The sequence below is a fragment of the Schistocerca serialis genome, chromosome 1, assembly GCF_023864345.2.
Source record: "Schistocerca serialis cubense isolate TAMUIC-IGC-003099 chromosome 1, iqSchSeri2.2, whole genome shotgun sequence".
Lineage (NCBI taxonomy): Eukaryota > Metazoa > Arthropoda > Insecta > Orthoptera > Acrididae > Schistocerca > Schistocerca serialis.
This window is the reverse complement of record NC_064638.1, coordinates 328838013-328858857: the sequence shown is the minus strand read 5'-3', so window position 1 is coordinate 328858857 and position 20845 is coordinate 328838013. Positions and strand designations below refer to the sequence as shown.

Below are 20845 nucleotides of genomic sequence, written 5' to 3'. Positions count from 1 at the left end.
CCTGCGACACCGAATCGGATTCCGACGAAACCGCCCGCCTCAGTTACATCGCTAACGTAGCGTCATCAGCTGCAACGAAACCGGTCGGCGGCTGTGGGCGAGGGCCTGAGACTCGAAGGGTTGCTGCCCCGCGGGGTGCGCGGAGCACCAACCAGTGGAGAGGCGGCCCTCCCCCACCCCCTCCCTCACCCGGCAGTGGGAGGAGCCAGCAGGTTGTACCCCCGGCGGCGGGCCGCGGGGTTGCAGACTGCGCAGACATGTCGAGCGGGCGCGGCAGCGAGCAGCCGCAGGCGCGCTTCACCGACTTCAGCGTCGACCGCATCTTGGGTCTGCGGGAGGACTCCCAGTCGCACCCCCAGGCGGGCAGCCGCCAGCCCACGCCGCCCACGCACCAGCCGGACTTCCAGTGGCTGCACTGCACGCGCTACCGGCCGCCCAAGCTGCCGCGTGAGTACGCCTGCCTCGCGGCGCTACCGCACTTCTGAGACGCTCTTTACAGCTGCAGTAAAGACGGAAAGCTTCCTAATAAATTTCTTCTGCTGCCTTTATAGCATTTTATTATGCCAGTGCGCACTTCGAAGCCACAGCTTTATTATCAGCGGTTTTTGTTGTCACCGATAAACCCCTAACCTCAATTCTCTAAAGAATTGAACTCCAATGTATAAAACGTCAGACCTTCCGGACAACGCCTCGTACAACCGCATAATTTTGTAGGTACGTTCAGTGCTACATGTGGATACTGTCTGCAACATGTGTTGCGAATAGGGTGAGTAGAAAAGAAATAATAAATTAAAACGTCATGCCTGATGCTGAAATTTTTACTGCATAAACGGCGAAAAAGTAGTAAGCGGTGAACGTTTTTCCTATTTTTATTTTGTGGGGAGAGCGGCGAGTGGGGAGGGGGGCGGGAGGGTTGTCAGTGACAAAAATTTTGAAATTATACGTTAAGTTTGTTCGAAGCAGTCAAGTTCTCTCATTCTGAAATACTGGATGAATATATTCTGTTTAATTTGAAAGCGATGAGTTACGGTGTCTCAAAACATGCAGACAGTTTGTAACTGTAATATTTGACTTATTGTGTTGAACGTTAAGATTGCACCTCTCAATGAGTAAATTATGATAGCATTTTAAATTTTTGAATTCGGTTAACAAGTGTATTGAATATCGAAAATCAAAATTTTGGTAACTCTACAGCCGTTAGACAGGAACCAGCAACTGGGACCGAGCATCGTGCCCCGGGTCAACCGTTTAGTAATATACATGTAGAGAGCTTCATTGCTTTGTCGACCCACCACAAAGCGTAATTGTTACAGTTACAGTACAGAAAATTCCTAATAACAGTTTATGAAATTGTCGTGAAATACGTACGGGTGTAGAGGAGAATACATGTACATTTTTGTCAACACTTGTACTATAAGTCGATTATTCAACAAATATTGAAATATAGTCTTCTGTACTTCTGCGTATATTCCACCAAAATTTTGTAAACTGCAGTTAAAAATGTTCTGTAACATTATGACTTTGTGGCGCGCTCACGTGGCAATGAACCTCCGTACGTAACAACAGAAAACGGAGGTGACAAAGTTATAACTTCGACACGTATCTTACAAAATAAACGTGCCATAAAGATAGTAGATGGATGTTATTAAATGTTCCATTTATTTCACAATCTTGATTTCTCAAATATAGCCAATATGCTTACCATGAAATTTGCTTCATTTTGCACTTTGTTGTGTTTTCTTTACAATTTTTAACCGCTCATCTCCATTTCGCCGGCCGCGGTGATTGAGCGGTTCTCGGCGCTTCAGTCCAGAACCGCGCGACTGCTGCTGTCGCAGGTTCGAATCCTTCCTCGGGCGTGGATGTGTGTGATGTCCTTAGGTTCCTTAGGTTTACGTAGTTCTAAGTTTTAGGGGACTGTTGACCTCAGATGTTAAGACCCATAGTGCGCAGAGCCATTTGAGAGCCATCTCTATTTCCTAGTAACCAAGCCACCGTGCGGCGTATGGCTGAATGTACTCTACTCTACGCTGCACACGGAACGTTAAACTCTAAGCTTTCTTCCTTTCTTTCCGTTCTTTCTTCCTCCTTTCCTTCTTCCTACATCTTCAAGGTGAACCTGAATTCCATCGACAAAAGTTCAAATGTTATTTAGCCGTATTTTCTGAGTATTGTATTACATGCGACATGTGGTCTCTGGTGGCTCATTACAGAGTAATACTGTAATTGTTTCGGCTTGTTGCCCCAGTTGCCTTTGTGTCTCCAGAAATATCTTTACAACAGGAAAAATCCTTTTTACATGCAATCATTAAAAATGTGCAAAACACAGAACAATGCGACAACCCTCAGGTGCAAAAGTACAGCGATGTCAACATAGCGTCCATTGCATTCAATGAACCTATACACGAAGCGCATATCTGCTAACTCTTGATCAGTAAATCTATCCATACTGCTGTGTATCACTGTTAACGTAGAACTGACACTGCTGGAAAAACAATCGCGAAACAGAACCGAGCACTACTGGATGAAACCTTGAAGGCGGGGAGGGTAAGGCATCCTGATCGTTGTCAGCAGCAAGAGTCACGAGTGGATGGAACAAGTTTGCTTCCAAACAATACACACACTTGACAATTGCCCTTTTTTGGGTTTTTTTTCAGTCCGATACAGATCCAAAGATAAAGAAAAAAAATGAATAAATCGAACGAAATGCAATTCCTATGTAACGAGACATCAGTGACCACAGGTTCATTATACCAAACTACTCACAAAATCCCTGAAAAATCTCAGATTTTGTCAATGAAATTTGTTTTTATCCTTTGTACTACGCACACCACTGTGAAGTGCGTGGCAGAGCGTACTTCCCATTGTACCACATATTAGGCTTTTTCTCGTTTCATCTGCAGTTGCAGCATGGCAGAATGAGTGCTTGAATGTCTCTGTGCGTGCCGTAATTAGCCTAATCTTCGCGGTCTCTACGGTATCGATACGTAACAGCCAGTAATACTATCTTAGATTCATCACATAATACTGATTATTGAAATTTTCTAAGTAGGGATAATTGGCATCTATTTTCAACCGTCTGCGAGTTGAGGTTCTTCAGAATTCCCATCACGCTCTCTTGTATGTCGAATAAACCAGTGTCAATTCGCGCCACCCTTCTCTGTATACGTATGCTACCTCATGTTATAGGCCCCATACACTTGAGTAACATTCTAGAATGGGTTACATTTCCCCACTATCCTATCAATGGACTGTCATCTTACACTGAGCCTCCATTACATTCCTGTAGAAATCTTTACATCCAGGTATTTTTGAAAGTTGATTGATTCCATTGATGATGTTGTAGTAATACGATACTATGTTCCTGCTTTTCGTAAGGGGAACAGTTTTATATTTCTAAACATTTAAAGCGAGCTGCTAATGCGTGCCACTTTGAAATCTTATCATTATATGACTTAATGTTTGTTTGGCTTTATTCAGACAGTACTTAATTATAGATAACTGCAATCACATGCAGAAAGACTGATTAATTTTGTCTCACTCAAACACCAAGGGCTCAAAACACTTCCTCGGAGCGCGGCCGAAGTTATGTCGGAAGCACGGAGTTACCGGTTTAATTTATATCCTCCTTATTTCGTTCGCGGGTGGTGCATGAGAAGAAAGTCTGCTAGCTTTCCTCTGCAAAAGGCAGACTTTATCCAATTTCACTGTCATTTTCTTTACACGAGGTGTGTGTAGGAGGAAGCAATTTCTTTCTTGCCTCGTCTTGGAACAGCTACGCTCAAAATTTTATGAGTAAACTTTTCTGTGACATACAACCTCTTTCTAGCAGCTTATTTCACTGTAGGGTTTTTCTCCTGACATTTCTGTGACACTCTCACGACCCTTTTTCTTCTTTCTGCTGTCTTTATCCCGCATCTTCACGCAGTCGGCGTGTTAACCTGAATTTGGCAATGTTAGCAGTAGAGGGTGACCGATTGCCCTTCAAATCGTCCCTCTTCCCCGGGACAGAAATTGTACACTCCGTCTATTTGCGTCTGGTGTTCTCCATGTGAAACTGTCAAAACGTTTTCTAAACGTTTGAAAATCACGTAACAGATACAAGACGTGGGTACCAGTCCGGTATTCATCTAATTGGATGTGGGAAACCGCCTAAAAGCCACGTCCAGGCTGGCCGGGACTCCGTCTGACGTTCTGGGGCCGGCAGGCCTTCCCGAATCTCGAAAGTGGCGTGCTAAAGCGCACGGCTGTTCAGGCGGGTTGTGGCACGCTCACAATGACTAAATAAATCAACGACAGAATGCGCAGTTCTTCTTTGGATCTTCCCTGTATCTACCTTACTTAGTCCAATTTGGTAAGCATCCCAGTGTGACCAACAAAACTCAGAAGTGATCGGAAAAGTTTCGTAAGTGACCTCTGTTGAGGAGACATTATTACTTACGACTTTGTTTAAGGATTTTTCCTTTTATTTTCAGTACAGTATCCGCTTGTAAGTGGTCTTTCCACATTAAACTGACCGAAATGGATGTCTCTAGGTATTTGACGGTTGCTGTTATTTCCAGTTATTGATCGCTGATCGAGTCATCTTCTCGCCTATTTATTCTATTAAATTTGATTGGGAATCCATCACCAAATTTTGCGTCAACCATTGTTCAAATACATGGCTTCGTGTATTACGCAACAATGGTGCCACCTCTTGTATATTACTGCAGCGGTTGTTTACATTAGTCGACTGGTTTCATGACTACCCCACTCTCACATGGTAGTACTTCTTCTCTGTATACCTGCTATGTCTAACATCATTGGTAATATGCACAGAACGATCTAGTCATTGCTTATTGCTATCACGTTAACTATTTATTCCTGGATGTATGTAGCACTAACTTCTCCCATTTTCTGGTAAGGATTCTCCATGGACATCCAACCTCAACTATTGTTTCAGTTACCTCCTTGTTTTATGTTTTCTCTGACCACTTAATTTTCGACAACTTTCTGCACTGATACGTTTCAGTGCTTCGGCTTCTGTTTCTCAAGCATCACTTCCAAACGATACTGTGCTCCACAGCTGCAGTTTCTAAAACAGGTTCCGTAATTCCATGTGTAAGGGATAGGCAAATGAAAACAGAACATTCGCCAAAACTGGACCACGGAATGGTTCCGTTCAAAAGTAATCACCACACGCATCAACTCCTGTTTCGTAGAACGCTATCGGCCGCTGACAGGTCCACAAGCGCACCCTCTCTTGCATTTCCCGTCCGACTGAAACCCACGTCCACGCATGTCTTTGTTCAGGTCGCCAAAACGTAAAACTCACGCGGTGAACGATCCGGGCCGTGTGGAGAATGTTTGTATTGTTTCCCAACCACGTCGCTGCAGCGTAGTCTTCATCCGATTGACAGTCTTGGGGGCGGACGTTAACGTGCAACTTACCGGAACTTGTGGGAACAGCTTTGGATTTCTTTGGCGGAGGAGATGTGAGATTTTTCCACTGTTGGCTTTGCCGTTTGCCCTCGGGATCGAAGTGGCGGCAGAACGCAATGTCATTGCGACCTCCTTCAACTGAAGCAGTGCTCGGCTCGTCGATTTTCTCGAGCGTGGAATCACAGTCAGTTTACGGCACTATGAAGATACTTTGCAGCAACTTCGATGCGCCATAAAATCAAAACGCCCGGGAATGCTGTCGGACGGAATCATTCTACTGCAGGTTAACTCCCACCCCCACACTGGCAGTCGGACGAAGACTACGCATCAGCGATTTGCAGCATCCTCCACACAGCCCGGATCTTTCACCGTGAGATTTTCGTATCTTTGGCGACCTGAAGAAAAAACATGTGTCGACGTCGTTTACAGTTGGACAAGCAAGTGCAAGGCTGGGTGCGATTGTGAATCCGTTAGTGGCCGACCACTCTCTACGAAACAGGAACTGATCTCCTCGTCTACCTGCGGATAAATGTCAAACGAGTGTGCTGATTACTTTTGAATGAAACTATTTCGTGGTCCCACTGTGGTGGGTATCTTGATTTGACAGCCCTTCGTAAATGTCTGATATCCACGTACACACTTCGAACAAGAAAACTTTTCTTACTTTGCGCCAAGATCTATCACATATCTGTTGTTTAGTCTATGTTGGTTAATTTTACTTCTTAGACAGCGTTATCCTTCCACTAGTTGTTCTTCAGTTCCTTCCCTTATTTCGATGTTTAGCAAATAGTTATTCTTCTTCCCATAACACTCATCGGCTTTTATTCTTCCTTAACTCAAATTCTCTACAATGTCGGATGCCCAACTTAGCGTTGACATCTGCCACCATGGCTCTTTAATTCCTGTCATGCACTTGATTCACTGCTTCTTCGACGCCCAACGTAAACAACAGTGGCTACTTTTTGCGGCCTATTCCTATACCCTGCTTAACACTAATTCATTTTTATTTGTCGTATTATTTATTCTCCTTTGACTTATGTAGATGTTTTAGATTATTCATCTGCCTTTGTACTTCATCATCATTAAACTCGGAATTTCAATCATATTATTTCACCGTATATTTTACTCAGTGCTCATTCAATCAGAAACTAGGCAAATTAGTTCAAACTGGAAGGCACACGCACATGCATGACAGTATCTATGTTACAGTCTTGCAGGCGGTTCTTTTATCTGTAGGCGGCGTATACTTGTGTTCACCAATCGCTTCATTCCGTCAACATCTATTCCTCCACAGTAATTACTGTTCCTCAGACTTTAGCAAAACAGTTTTTCATTGCACAGGTGCCCGGCGTCAAGCAATTTCAAGAGCAATTTTTTGGGCTTCGTTTAATTCTCTGAAGTAATTAACGCAGAGTCCAATAGAGCAGGCGGTGTCCTAAACTGTCTAATAGCGCAACGTGTTTCCAAACTCGAATGGCATTTATGCTAAAACGAACCTTCGTTATTCAGTTATTCCAGTGAACCTTAGACGGTTTGCTGACATAGTTCCATCTGTCCTCAGTAGCTTCTTATTCCTGCCCGAACACAAGCCCGAACTTCGGAGTTCCTGTAAGGGTTTTATGGTGTTTGGTGTCAGATAAATGCACGCATTCTGAAAGGTGTAGAAGTTTACATAAAAGTTACCGTGTCGGCAAACGCTCAAGAACTGTAGCGGTCAGCCGATGGGCAGATGGCTAAATTGCCAAAGACACTCGAGAAAGAAGTAGCGTTCTCAGTTATTTGTCGTTAACAATTAACTGATTTGATTAGCTGTTATTAATCTTAATTTATACACCAGAGTTTAATACGGCTTCACACGATCATCTTCTGCAAGCGATTCCAGCGTTCTCTCCACTTAGACCTCGTGGTCAGCATCGGTAACAGCAGCATACATGCTGCATTCTAGTCAAGGTAACCGCACTTAATAATGGCATTACTAGTTATGCTACATTGAAACATCCATTTTGAACCTCGTGTGTTCAAAATGCCGGCGTTAATTTCCGTGTTACACTTTCATTTTTTGGTTTGTGCCGTGTTATTTCCGTGTTATTTGATCTACACTGATCAAGTTCCAAAGTAAGAAACTGTACTTTTTCTTACCTTGATTTGTGATAACTGATGCAGTATACGACACATAAAAAATAATTGCCCTGTCGCCTTTTCGGCGAGGTGCTGCCGCTAAAGCCTTCGCCGTCGCCGTCGCCACTGTCATCGGCAGCTAAGATTAGAATTTTTTAAAGGTGCCGTACCTCGGTCGGTAAAACGGAATCCTTGCAGGATCAGTTTGTTGTCTGTCTGTCTGTCCGACTGCTATAAAACCCTTTTTCTCAAGAACGGTTAGCCGTAGCAAGTAGAAATTTACGTCACACACTAAGGTGTACCGTCCCTTGGTGGTGTAAATAAATGAAGCGTCTAAGTCAATGAAATAAAAAATACATCCATTTATGTCACACATTTTGATACTCGAAAGCTTATCCATCCAAATCTTTAGGATACTTCCCGTTGTCCTGGACTCATGAAATTTGGGAAGAAGAAAGGCTTCACAATATAATTACAAGGGAGATAACCGAAATTGTTAGTTTTTAGCTATATCACATGAAAACGTATTTTGTTTGGCCATTTATTATCTGACCTTCCGTCCGTCTGTTAAGATCTATTTTTCTCAAGAACGGGTAGACATATCAAGTTGAAATTTATGTCACATAATATGTTCTACGACAACTTAGTGTTGTAGAAAAGATAGGCTACTGTCAATGCAATCAAAAGTAACAGTCATTTATTTCATATATTTTGCTACTCGGAAACACTCATTAAAACTCATAGGGTCCTTCCAGCTGACGCAGAATCATGAAATTTAGAAGAAGCACGGTTTTACACTGCAAGTAAAGGAAAAAAGCCAGAAAATTGTTAATTTTTTTAATTAGATCACATGAAAAAAATATCTTCTGGCATTTGTTATCCGACTTCAAACTTAAAATATTCTCGAAAGTCTTGAAATTCCCAGGGCCGATATCCTGCCGGTATCAGTGTCGATAACAGGCAAAAATCGTTGTGATTCTCCCTGCCCACATCTCGTGGTCGTGCGGTAGCGTTCTCGCTTCCCACGCCCGGGTTCGATTCCCGGCGGGGTCAGGGATTTTCTCTGCCTCGTGATGGCTGGGTGTTGTGTGATGTCCTTAGGTTAGTAAGGTTTAAGTAGTTCTAAGTTCTAGGGGACTGATGACCATTGATGTTAAGTCCCATAGTGCTCAGAGCCATTTGAACCATTTTTTTGATTCTCCCTCTCTGGATGGATGAACTGTCTGTATAGATAATTAAGATTATACAGACTCTTCAGAGCGCCACTTCTACTCGCAGCTGGCCTCTCTTCTTTTTTATACAGGGTGTCCGCAATTAAATTTCCTGTTTCAACACGCTGTGCAAAGAGAACCACTGCTCAGAATGACGTCAAATTTGAGCTGTATATTATTGGCGCAAGGGGAAACGTCAAGGAACAAAAAAATTAAGGAAAGTTTGACCAGTAGATGGCGCCGTAAGCGTCAGAACATGCACGCCAACGGACGCGCGACGCACGGCTGTTCCTCAGTTTGCGTCCGAGACCTCCAACATGGCTGTGTCCACGAAGCACCGCCCGCCGCTGGGAAAGCTCTTTTACAAGAACGGTGACTGTGCGCCAGTAGCCCTGCAGAAGTTGCGGACACTCAAGGGCATGAAAGCATTGGTCCGATGTCTGTTAATGGTATGGAGAGAACGATTACAAAATTCGAAATGACAGGTTCTTTTGTAGTGCAGTGTGGCGGAGGGAGAAAAGCAGTGGATCCAAAGTCTGCCGAAGATGTGGCCACAGCATTGCAGGAGGGGTCGACTGATGGTATGCAAACATGCAGTGCACGGGAAACCACCCGAAAGTTGGACATGCCTGCGAGCTCAGTGCATAAAATCCTACGAAACATCCCGCACTGCTATCCATACAAAATCACCCATGTTAGGGAGCTGCTCCCTGCTGACCTGCCAGCAAGACAAACGTGCGTGTTGACGGCATCATTTGTGGTAGGGCCGTGTTTTTTTCGGGGAGGTGAGTCCTACCACTGATAAACGATATGAGAGTCTTTTGCGCATCAAGGTCATTCGAACCCTCTTTCATGTACTTCCGCTCTTATAACTGCGGTCTGGTTTCTGTACGAGTTGTGAATAACCTTTCACTCCCTGTATTTTATCCTTGCTTTCTTCAAGAGTTCAAAGAGTATAGCCCAGTTATTGTCAAAAGCGTGCTCTGAATCTGCAAATGATACAAACACAGGCTTTCCTTTTTTTCAACTAACTTGTAGGATAAGTCATAGAGTCAGTATTGCCCTGCATGATGCTACATTTTCCGAAACCCAAGCTGATCTTCCCCGAGATCGACCTCCACCAGTTTTTCCATTCTTCTGCAAATAATTTGTGTCAATATTTTGTAGCCATGACTTATTAAATGAGCTTTCTTGCATTTTGCCCGACGTGATGGTTTAAGTGCAAGTGCTGCCAACTACACGGTGGTTACATTGAAAGTTTTGCTACTTGAGCAAATGTGGGCAGTAAACTACACTCCTGGAAATTGAAATAAGAACACCGTGAATTCATTGTCCCAGGAAGGGGAAACTTTATTGACACATTCCTGGGGTCAGATACATCACATGATCACACTGACAGAACCACAGGCACATAGACACAGGCAACAGAGCATGCACAATGTCGGCACTAGTACAGTGTATATCCACCTTTCGCAGCAATGCAGGCTGCTATTCTCCCATGGAGACGATCGTAGAGATGCTGGATGTAGCCCTGTGGAACGGCTTGCCATGCCACTTCCACCTGGCGCCTCAGTTGGACCAGCGTTCGTGCTGGACGTGCAGACCGCGTGAGACGACGCTTCATCCAGTCCCAAACATGCTCAATGGGGGACAGATCCGGAGATCTTGCTGGCCAGGGTAGTTGACTTACACCTTCTAGAGCACGTTGGGTGACACGGGATACATGCGGACGTGCATTGTCCTGTTGGAACAGCAAGTTCCCTTGCCGGTCTAGGAATGGTAGAACGATGGGTTCGATGACGGTTTGGATGTACCGTGCACTATTCAGCGTCCCCTCGACGATCACCAGTGGTGTACGGCCAGTGTAGGAGATCGCTCCCCACACCATGATGCCGGGTGTTGGCCCTGTGTGCCTCGGTCGTATGCAGTCCTGATTGTGGCGCTCACCTGCACGGCGCCAAACACGCATACGACCATCATTGGCACCAAGGCAGAAGCGACTCTCATCGCTGAAGACGACACGTCTCCATTCGTCCCTCCATTCACGCCTGTCGCGACACCACTGGAGGCGGGCTGCACGATGTTGGGGCGTGAACGGAAGACGGCCTAACGGTGTGCGAGACCGTAGCCCAGCTTCATGGAGACGGTTGCGAATGGTCCTTGCCGATACCCCAGGAGCAACAGTGTCCCTAATTTGCTGGGAAGTGGCGGTGCGGTCCCCTACGGCACTGCGTAGGATCCTACGGTCTTGGCGTGCATCCGTGCGTCGCTGCGGTCGACGGGCACGTGCACCTTCCGCCGACCACTGGCGACAACATCGATGTACTGTGGAGACCTCACCCCCCACGTGTTGAGCAATTCGGCGGTACGTCCACCCGCCCTCCCGCATGCCCACTATACGCCCTCGCTCAAAGTCCGTCAACTGCACATACGGTTCATGTCCACGCTGTCGCGGCATGCTACCAGTGTTAAAGACTGCGATGGAGCTCCGTATGCCACGGCAAACTGGCTGACACTGACGGCGGCGGTGCACAAATGCTGCGCAGCTAGCGCCATTCGACGGCCAACACCGCGGTTCCTGGTGTGTCCGCTGTGCCGTGCGTGTGATCATTGCTTGTACAGCCCTCTCGCAGTGTCCGGAGCAAGTATGGTGGGTCTGACACACCGGTGTCAATGTGTTCTTTTTTCCATTTCCAGGAGTGTATTTACCGTATTGGTACCCAGCTTTATAGGAATGACGTTCAGACTGTGCGCTGCAGGATATGCGTTGTTTTAATGTCAGTGTCATCGCTTGCCGTTAGGCGCCGGTACTGGTAAGGCGACGTAGGGCTGAAACACTCAGACCCAAAGGACCAGGGACATGCAGAGCAAACGCTACAAGTTACTGTGATCTGCTTCGCCAACATGCGATTCCTGCTCTATGGAGAGAGGTGGTTTGGAGTCAACTGTTTTGATGCACGATGGGGCTCGCCCTCGATTTGCTCACTTGATTGCTCTTTAACACATTTGAAGAAAAACGAATCACTGGCCGATCGTTCCAAACTGCGTGGCAACGAAGATCACCAGATTAGAACACGTGTGATTTCCTATTTTGGGGTTACCTGAAGGACAGTGTTTATCACCGGGACACTAACGTTTGTTGGAGGTTGAAGATGAGCATAGCGACTGAGGTAGTGAATATCTCATCTGAGATATTTCGGGCAGCGGTAGAGCGATCTCTAGTGCGGTTCCAGGCTATCATGGGTTGCAGATGGTCGTGACAATGATCGAAGTTTGTAACCTGGAACATAAACATGATACGCTATTAAAAATGTTACCCTCTCATTAAAAATGTTACCATCTCATGCGAAAATTAAAATGTGTTTCTTTCAATGATTTGTTTGTTATTTCTCTTCCGCGTTTGCTTACAAATGTTTCCACGAAGTTTCATTGTTCTACGATCACTCGTTTTTCAAGGGGGATTCTCTCAAATAGCGCGAGTTTAATTATGCCCACCCTGTGCACTGACCGAAATGACGTATGTTCTACCTTGACTGAACGCTGTCCAAGCCTGTGGGATATGCTGATCAAAATTCCATTCTTACGCGAGTTTATTTTCACAATAGAAAAGAGCTATTCTTTCAGATGATAAATGATGTGAGTACGTGATGGCTATTGCGTGTGTCTAACGTCCCTGGAAATTTTAAGGTGGAATTCACAAAATAGCATACTCAGAGGACGCGCACGTCCAGCTAACGTCATCTTTCGACTTGAGGTAGACTGAATCACTGGCATGCAGAACACGAGTGCATCATAGCGACAGAGCGCACAGACTGACGGCTGCAGGACGATGACGGAAAAACGAGTGGTGACGCGATTAAGTCAGGTCGACAACGAAGCAAGAAGAATAGGCACAATTACGTTCAGGGCTGCACTATGGAAAGATCGAAGGCTCTAGCGGGTAGAAACATGAAAACATCTGAAATCCGTCAAGATATTGCTGGTAATGTGTCTCGACGAACTGTATGGAACAGACTGCTGGAAGCTGGATTGAGATCTCGAGTTGTCACGCCTTGTTTACCTCTGACATCATACCACAGAGAACGGAGACTTGTATGCTGTAGATCCAGAGACAACAGGGGCATTGAGTGTCATTCTGCGATGTTTGCCGACGAGTCTCGTCTCTGATTGTGGCTGTGATATTGACCCCCACGTGTCCATAGACGACCTGGTGAAAGAACACTTGAAACAACGATCAGCGAGATCCATACTTCCCCAACTCCCAGAATCACGATGTGGCGAGCTATTGGATATGACAACAGGACTGATCTAGTGATTGTTAAAGGGATGCTCAATGCTCGCTATTATGTGCAAAGAATGGTAAATCATTTTGTCATACCCTTCATCGCCAGCGTAGCAAATGGCGTATTCCAGCAGGATAAGGCAGGACGTCACACTGCAGTTCCCATCTCAAACGCCTTGAGGAATGTACGGATCCTTGACTTGCGTGGCTGGTCTCTATTTGTCTGAGATGCGATGGGAAGAAGTATACCTTAAGCAATCTTCATGACTGACACAGCATGTGCTTCAGGCAGGGCAAGAAATTGCTTAAGGTGACATTCGGAGGCTGCTTATATGCCACAACGAATATAGAGTGTGTTCGTGCCCGTGCTGTTCACGCCTCATATTATTGTTGATGTTGGATTTCAGTTCCATATACAAGGGAAGCTTAATTATTACACCCGGCGTGTGCTGAACATCTCCACACAGTTTGATAAATTTTGGATTCCTGCTTTAGTATGTAAAACTTTTCATTTCCGTTAGTGTACTTCCCAGCTTGCTTTTTGTGTAAGTCTCTTTTGTGTGTATTAATTTTAGAATAGGAGTTGGAGAGAAGAGAGTTTCACCGAATGAGTAGATCTTCTGTTGTTTAGAGGGTATTTCTTGAACAAACAAAGGCTTTAGAAGAACTGTAATTTTATTGGATCAAATTAATTGAGGTTAATGGATGTTATGTCGAGAAATATACAGGTTGCCCATAATTAAAATTGCAGTTTGAAAACGCTGTAGAAAGATAACCACTACTCAGAAGACGTCAGATTTCAACAGCATATTATTGACACAAGGGGGGGCGGGGGGGGGGGGGGGAGGAGGAGAACTCCAATACATGGACCTATAAGCGTCTTAATGCAAATGGGATCGGCTATAAATAATAGGTGAATCGTAATACGACGGTTACGTTTTGAGTTGCACATTACACCATCCGTACTGTTCAATGTGCGTGACTGCACAAGTTCGGCAGTCAACAGCTGTCAGGTGTGGCACTGTTAGTTGGGTAAGCCCATCCACCACGGCATGATCGTACCGCAGCAGATGGGAAAAATCGATCTTTAACTGTTTTGGGATCAAAACGTGCATAACAAGCACAATGACATCGGTTCATAACTGTCGTGAGAGTGGCGCAAGATATATTCAATATGCTGCCCACCATTTCGGCCACAAGTTCAAATCGTTAAACGGTATGTTCCACAACAGATCGGAGTGTCTCGGCATCACGTTCAGATGCGTTGCACAATGCGTGTCTTCAGTTCAGCTACGTACGTAATTAGAGCACTGAACACAACACCTTTCAGATAACCAAACAGCCAGAAGTAACACGGATTAAGATCAAGTGGTCTGGACGGCCAGGCTCTAGGGAAATGATAGTTGATAATTTTAACTTTACCGAAATGCCTCTACATTCGCTGTACAATGTGCAGAGAAGCTCCATCTTGGATAAAAACGATCTTATGAGGGCGCCGCGAGGGATTAGCCGAGCGGTCTAAGGCGCTGCAGTCATGGACTGTGCGGCTGGTCCCGGCGGAGGTTCGAGTCCTCCCTCGGGCATGGGTGTCTGTGTTTGCCCTTAGGATAATTTAGGTTAAGTAGTGTGTAAGCTTAGGGACTGATGACCTTAGCAGTTAAGTCTCATAAGATTTCACACGCATTTGAACATTTCTGAGGGCTTGTTTCTGTACACCAAAATCAGTCTTCCAATGCCCTTCCTTAGAGTTTCGTTCATCAGCCATTTCTGAAATTTTCCTTATTTATTTTGCCTTCGATCTTCTCCAAAAACTACCCTTATTCTGAAGGCTACCAGTTTGGCATTGGAGTACAGCTTTCAGGTACTGGATCTCGTTTGAGACACTTTCTGTTGTTGACATCTGAGCCGATTTTTAACTACCTTTCACCCAGTTTGCCAATTTCTGCTCCTCTTCTTCCTTTGTCTGTCCTACTTTCAGGTGTCCTCTACCTCCTATTTTTCAGGACGAGTACAGCTTGTCGACGTCACTCCGAAGGCGAAGCGCATGGTGAACTGTCACGAGTTTTCTCGTTTTACAGTCCAGGTTATTCAGCTCTACTGATGTCCAGCTGTTAGCACTTGAGGACTTGTCGGTTTGGAGTTGTCATTGCAGAAAGTTCGGACTGTATTCTTCACAGATTGCATTTTAGTATCCGATTTTGCGTAGAGCTTCAGATCATGCATATGCAGAATGTGGGGTATTTTCTAGGAAGTTGTCACTGTTTGATATGCTACGTTGATTTTCTGTGAGACGGTTGCCAGTGGAATCAAGAAAATAATGATGGAACACTAGTGGGAAAAATGAGTCCACCTGGAAAATGACACTCTTAATGTTGACTAGTCCGTAACTTTCATTTCTTCCTGTGTTCCGTCGATTTTCTGTGAATTTCCTGATGTTTTTTGCCGACCCACGTTTCCATAAATTTTATCATCGTACTCCAAGTAGTGAGCAAAAGGCTTTTTGTAATCAATCCCGGTTACATATACATTTTTTTCTGGGTTCTTCAGTTCTCCAGAATCATTTCGTCGATCAGGAATTGGTCTTTCGTGCCCCTGGTTCTTCACTGTTACAATTTTGTTCAGCTGGTATAACGTAGTTTTCTTCTAGAAAGTCCTGAATTCTGTCGGTATAATGCCTACCAGCAACTTGAACATGGTAGGCAAACATGTTATTGGCTAGTAATTTCCGGGTTTTACTCCTTTATTTGCTTCCATATGTATTAAATACGGTTTTCCAGTTGTTAGCCTTTCACAGATGTTTCCTGTCTACAGCAAACTTTAAATAGTTCAGCCATTTTCACATGCAGACTGGTCAGGTATTTGGGCCAGAAGCTGTGCACTTGATCATTACCGGGAGATATCCAGTTCCAGACTATCTGGTCTCTTTCTTGCATCATTTGAATTGCCTTTTGGTTTGTTGCTCCATTGGGTCAACTTCACTGATAGATTCAAGGCCCACCCACATTTGCTTGTTTTATCACCATTATTTAAATCGTAAGCATGTGTGTGTGTGTCATTAAAAGTGGGGACGACGTCAAGTTATATTTGGTGGAGTGGGGTGTGTGTGGGAGGAAGGAGACCTTAAGTAACTGTGAACCTCCCCAGAACCAAATCATGGATTCGCGCCTGCACAGATTCCTTGTTAACTCCCAGATACATATGTATCTGCACCGTGACCCACTTTTTGAATAAAAATAATTAATCAGTGCACGCTATATGAAACTTACACTAATGATCAAAGCAAATTATGACCACCTCCTTAATAGCAAGCTGGTTCGCGTCAGGAATGCAGTACAGAAGCGGTTCTGCATGGCTTGGATTCAATTAGTATTTTTTAGATTTCCAGAGATGTTTGGCGACGGATGTCTGCACACAGTTCACGGAAGTCCCCTAAATTATGGGCCGTAGGTTTGCATGGAACTGGGTCTCGATAGTGATCCAGACCTATTCCACTAGGTTCCGGTCAAGCGAATTTCGTGGCCTCAGACCACTGTAGCGCAATTCTGGTTTTGTGTCAATGACAATAAACTTTATCACTGTCGGGGATGACATCAAACACGAAGAGATGCTTGATGCTATTGATTCGCAGTAACATTCACGTGGTCCACAGTTGCCACAGTGCCTTCGATTACTACCACATATGAGATGCAAGCCCTGACGAATGTCCCGCATAGCATAATACTGTACTCACCAGCCTGTGTCAGTTAAACAGTGCAAGTTTCGAGCAGCCATTCACCTGGATGATGGCGCATCTGGACATGATCACCGACCTTGTGTAATAAGGAACGTGATTCATCCCGCCAGGTGATACGTTTCCAGTGACCATGGTCCAATCTCGATGATTCGATGATCTCGTGCCCACTGCAATGGTAACTGATGATGTCGGTGGGTAAACATGGGAGCACGTAGCGGTCGTGAGCTTTGGAGCCCCATTTTCAACAATGTGCGCAGAACGATATGCTCCAAAACATTTTTGCTTGCACTGGCATTGTGCTCTGTCGCCAGATCCGCCACAGATAGCTTCCAGCCCTGCTTTCCAGGATGGAAATTCCTCGACCTCCACATTCTGTGATGACACGTGAACGTCCGACACCTTATCATAAACTCGTAGTTTCATCGTCCTTCAATCACTTTCCATAGATACTCATGACAGTATCATGCAAACAGCCGACCAACTGCGACGCTTCCAAAATGCTCGTTCCCAGGTACTTGGCTATAACACTCTGTTCCTTGTCAAAGCCGCTTATGTCAGTGCATTTCCCCATCTGTGGCTCGTGTCGTCGTTGGGATGATTCCCCCATTCGTCCCTGTTCAGCTTACATAATTTTGTTAGTACTTAACGTGCGCCGCAGCGCCACCAGACCAAATTCAGTTTGGGAGGGGCAGTGGTCATAGCTTTTTGGTTCATCAGTGCATGACATGGACTACTTGTGGTAGTTGTCAACACACAATTCAAAAACGTTCAAATGTGTGTGAACTGTTAAGCTTACACACTACTTAACCTAAAACACACCCACCCATGCCCGAGGGAGGACTCGAACCTCCGCCGGGACCAGCCGAACAAAGAGTAACGGGACCAGCCGAACAAACAGTAACATGTTGAGTTAATGAAATTTTGTAAAAAAGGCTTATCGACAATACCTAACAACAACAATCATACCAGCCGGCCAGGGTGGCCGAGCGGTTCTAGGCGCTACAGTCTGGAACCGCGCGACCGCTACGGTCGCAAGTTCGAATCCTGCCTCGGGCATGGATGTGTGTGATGTCCTTAGGTTAGTTAGGTTTAAGTAGTTCTAAGTTCTAGGGGACTGATGACCTCAAAAGTTAAGTCCCATAGTGCTCAGAGCCATTTTTTGAACAATCATACCGCTTAATAAAATTTTATTTTGAAGGAATTTTTCAGACATCTGAATGGATCCTGCCGAAAACCTGAACTGGCGGACGCTTGAAGATATTATGTGAAAGATAACTTTTAATGTTATAAGAACTAGTGTTCAGTGAGGAATCTAAGAACATACTACATCCCCCTATGTATCGCTCCAATAGCGACCACGAAGACAAGATAATTGTAGTCGTCACAGAGGTACTTACACAGTCATTCTTCACACGCTCCATATGCGAACAGAATGGGAAGAAATCCTAAAATGTGGCAAAATGGGAAGTACCCACTGCTATGCATTTCACTGTGATTGTCCAAGTTCGTTTCTAGATATTGCAGAAAAAGACCTATGCTGACTTCGTTCCTCCTACCATGATCACCGCGATCTCTGTAATGCTTTCCGTCCGATGCTGTCCTTGCATGTAACACCTTCCATAAATATGCAGTACTTTCTCAATGTTCCACCATATTACTGCCATTTCCACGTACAGCTACAGTTTCAGCAGTGTACAATACACTTTCCCATTTTCTACTAGTTATTCTCCGTAACGATTCTCCTGCAGTTCAGCCTACTCTTCATCACTACAGGACAGTGATCTCTCTGTCTGCTCTTGGGTACGTCTTACAATCTGTCAGATTCCAGAATCTCTGCCATCACTATGATGTAATCTAGATGGTATTTCCTCGCGTTTATAGGCCTTTTCCAAGTAGATCTCTCTTTTTTTGAGTTTTCAACAGTGCATTCGCTGTTGCTGATATTTATTTCAGTCCTCAATTAACCTTTCTCCTCTGTCATTCACACTGCCAAGCCCATACTCTCCCGTAATTTTGTCTTCTATTCGCTTCTCTGCAACTGCGTTTCATTTCTCGATTTTCATCCCTTTTCCGCAAATCAAGTTACCCGTTAACTTCCCCCATATACACCGTCTATCTCCTCATTTTTTCCTGTGAAGTCAGCCTATATACCTGAATTATCGTTGTTGCCGTTGGTTCGCTGTCAGTTATGATGAGAATAATGCTACCATTGAACTTAATAGCTCCGTCTTTGCCCTACCTTCCTGTTCGTAAGGAATCTTACTCCGTTTAATCCATTTTACGTTGCTGTTGATATTACGCTATATTCATCTGACGAGGATAGGTTTACACAATGGCATTAAAGGTATACAAAAAAAAGGGCACCACGAATAGTCACGGAGTTGTCTAACATGGGGGGGGGGGGGGCGGGGGGGGGGGTGAGTGTAATGGGAGTGTATGCCTGACTGGGATTCGAGCCTGGAACATTGAATTCTGTGCTGAGTGCTGTTGGCGACTGATGATAACTTCATGGTCAGTACCTCTCTCCCACTTCCCTAAACTTTACCTAAGTTCTTCCGCGTACATTGCGGCACCGCCTGGAAGGAGTGTTATTGCAAAGAAATGTCTATCCACAGCCTAGGGGATTGTTTCCAGAATGAAACCTTCACTCTGTATTGGCGGATGTCTGTTTCAAATCTTCCTCTCAGATTGAAACTGTGGGGCGGATTAGTAGTAGAAATCGTAACCATATCTATCGCTGGCTATGCTCTTAGTGACTGAGTTGTCCAGGTATGACACGATTCCCCCTCTAAGCTTCAATACTGGAAGTACCCCCGTTATAATTCCCAGGTTCGACTCTCCGTCCGATGCACGGTTTTATTCTGCAAGGAAGTTGCAAATTGTTATGGCATCCTTGTATCACTTCTGTAGTGTCAGTGAAATACCCAAGGAGGCACATAAGCAGTCGCTCATCCCATGTACCGTTCATGCATGTAATGGCACAATAAAACTGTGTAGTGATCCTCAGAGTATAGATGTGGATGTTTTCAAAATGTTTCCTCTCGTCCGACAATATACGCTCTCTGCTTATAACGGTCCAGTCACATTTATGTACCACCGCCTGCCTATGTTTGACGTCAACGTGAAATAACCACTCACAGAGGGCAGGTGGCAACTCTGGCAATGGAGGGAATACAAAGTGTGTTGGGGGAACGCGGAAAACAGTGCAGGCGCTGTTGTAATGCGGTAATGGAGAGATGTCCAAAAGGGCATGATCATTGGCTTTAGGGCCAAGGGTGGAAACATTTCCGAGACAGCTAAGATTGTAAACTGTTCGCCTGCAGCCGAGGTTAAAGTACACTACTGGCCATTAAAATTGCTACACCACGAAGATGACGTGCTACAGACGCGAAATTTAACCGGCAGGAAGAAGATGCTGTGATATGCAAATGATTAGCTTTTCAGAGCATTCACACAAGGTTGGCGCCGGTGGTGACACCTACAACGTGCTGACACGAGGAAAGTTTCCAACCGATTTCTCTTGCACAAACAGCAGTTGACCGGCGTTGTCTGGTAAAACGTTGTTGTGATGCCTCGTGCAAGGAGGAGAAATGCGTGCCATCACGTTTCCGGCTCTGATAAAGGTCGGATTGTAGCCTATCGCGATTGCGGTTTATCGTATCCCGTTCGTGGGGGTCCAATGGCTGTTAGCAGAATATGAAATCGGTGGGTTCAGGAGGGTAATACGGAACGCCGTGCTGGATCCCAACGGCCTCGTATCACTAGCAGTCGAGATGACAGGCATCTTATCCGCATGGCTGTAACGGATCGTGCAGCCACGTCTGGATCCCTGAGTCAACAGATGGGGACGTTTGCAAGACAACAACAATCTGCACGAACAGTTCGACGACGTTTGCAGCAGTATGGACTATCAGTTCGGAGACCATGGCTGCGGTTACCCTTGACGCTGCATCACAGACAGGAGCGCCTGCGATGGTGTACTCGACGACGAACCTGGGTGCACGAATGGCAAAACGTCATTTTTTCGGATGAAATCAGGTTTTGTTTACAGCATCATGATGTTCGCATCCGTGTTTGGCG

The 20845-nt window shown here is 45.2% G+C and overlaps 1 protein-coding gene across 1 annotated transcript in view; it reads left to right on the top strand.

The window, feature by feature from the left end:
* The first annotated feature begins 257 nt into the window (after positions 1-257).
* Positions 258-20845, top strand: part of LOC126470986 (paired box protein Pax-6-like) — a 37816-nt gene continuing 17228 nt past the window's right edge. The window contains exon 1 of the mRNA XM_050099071.1: positions 258-447. Coding sequence (XP_049955028.1) covers positions 258-447 — 190 coding nt within the window. The remainder of the gene's footprint in view (positions 448-20845) is intronic.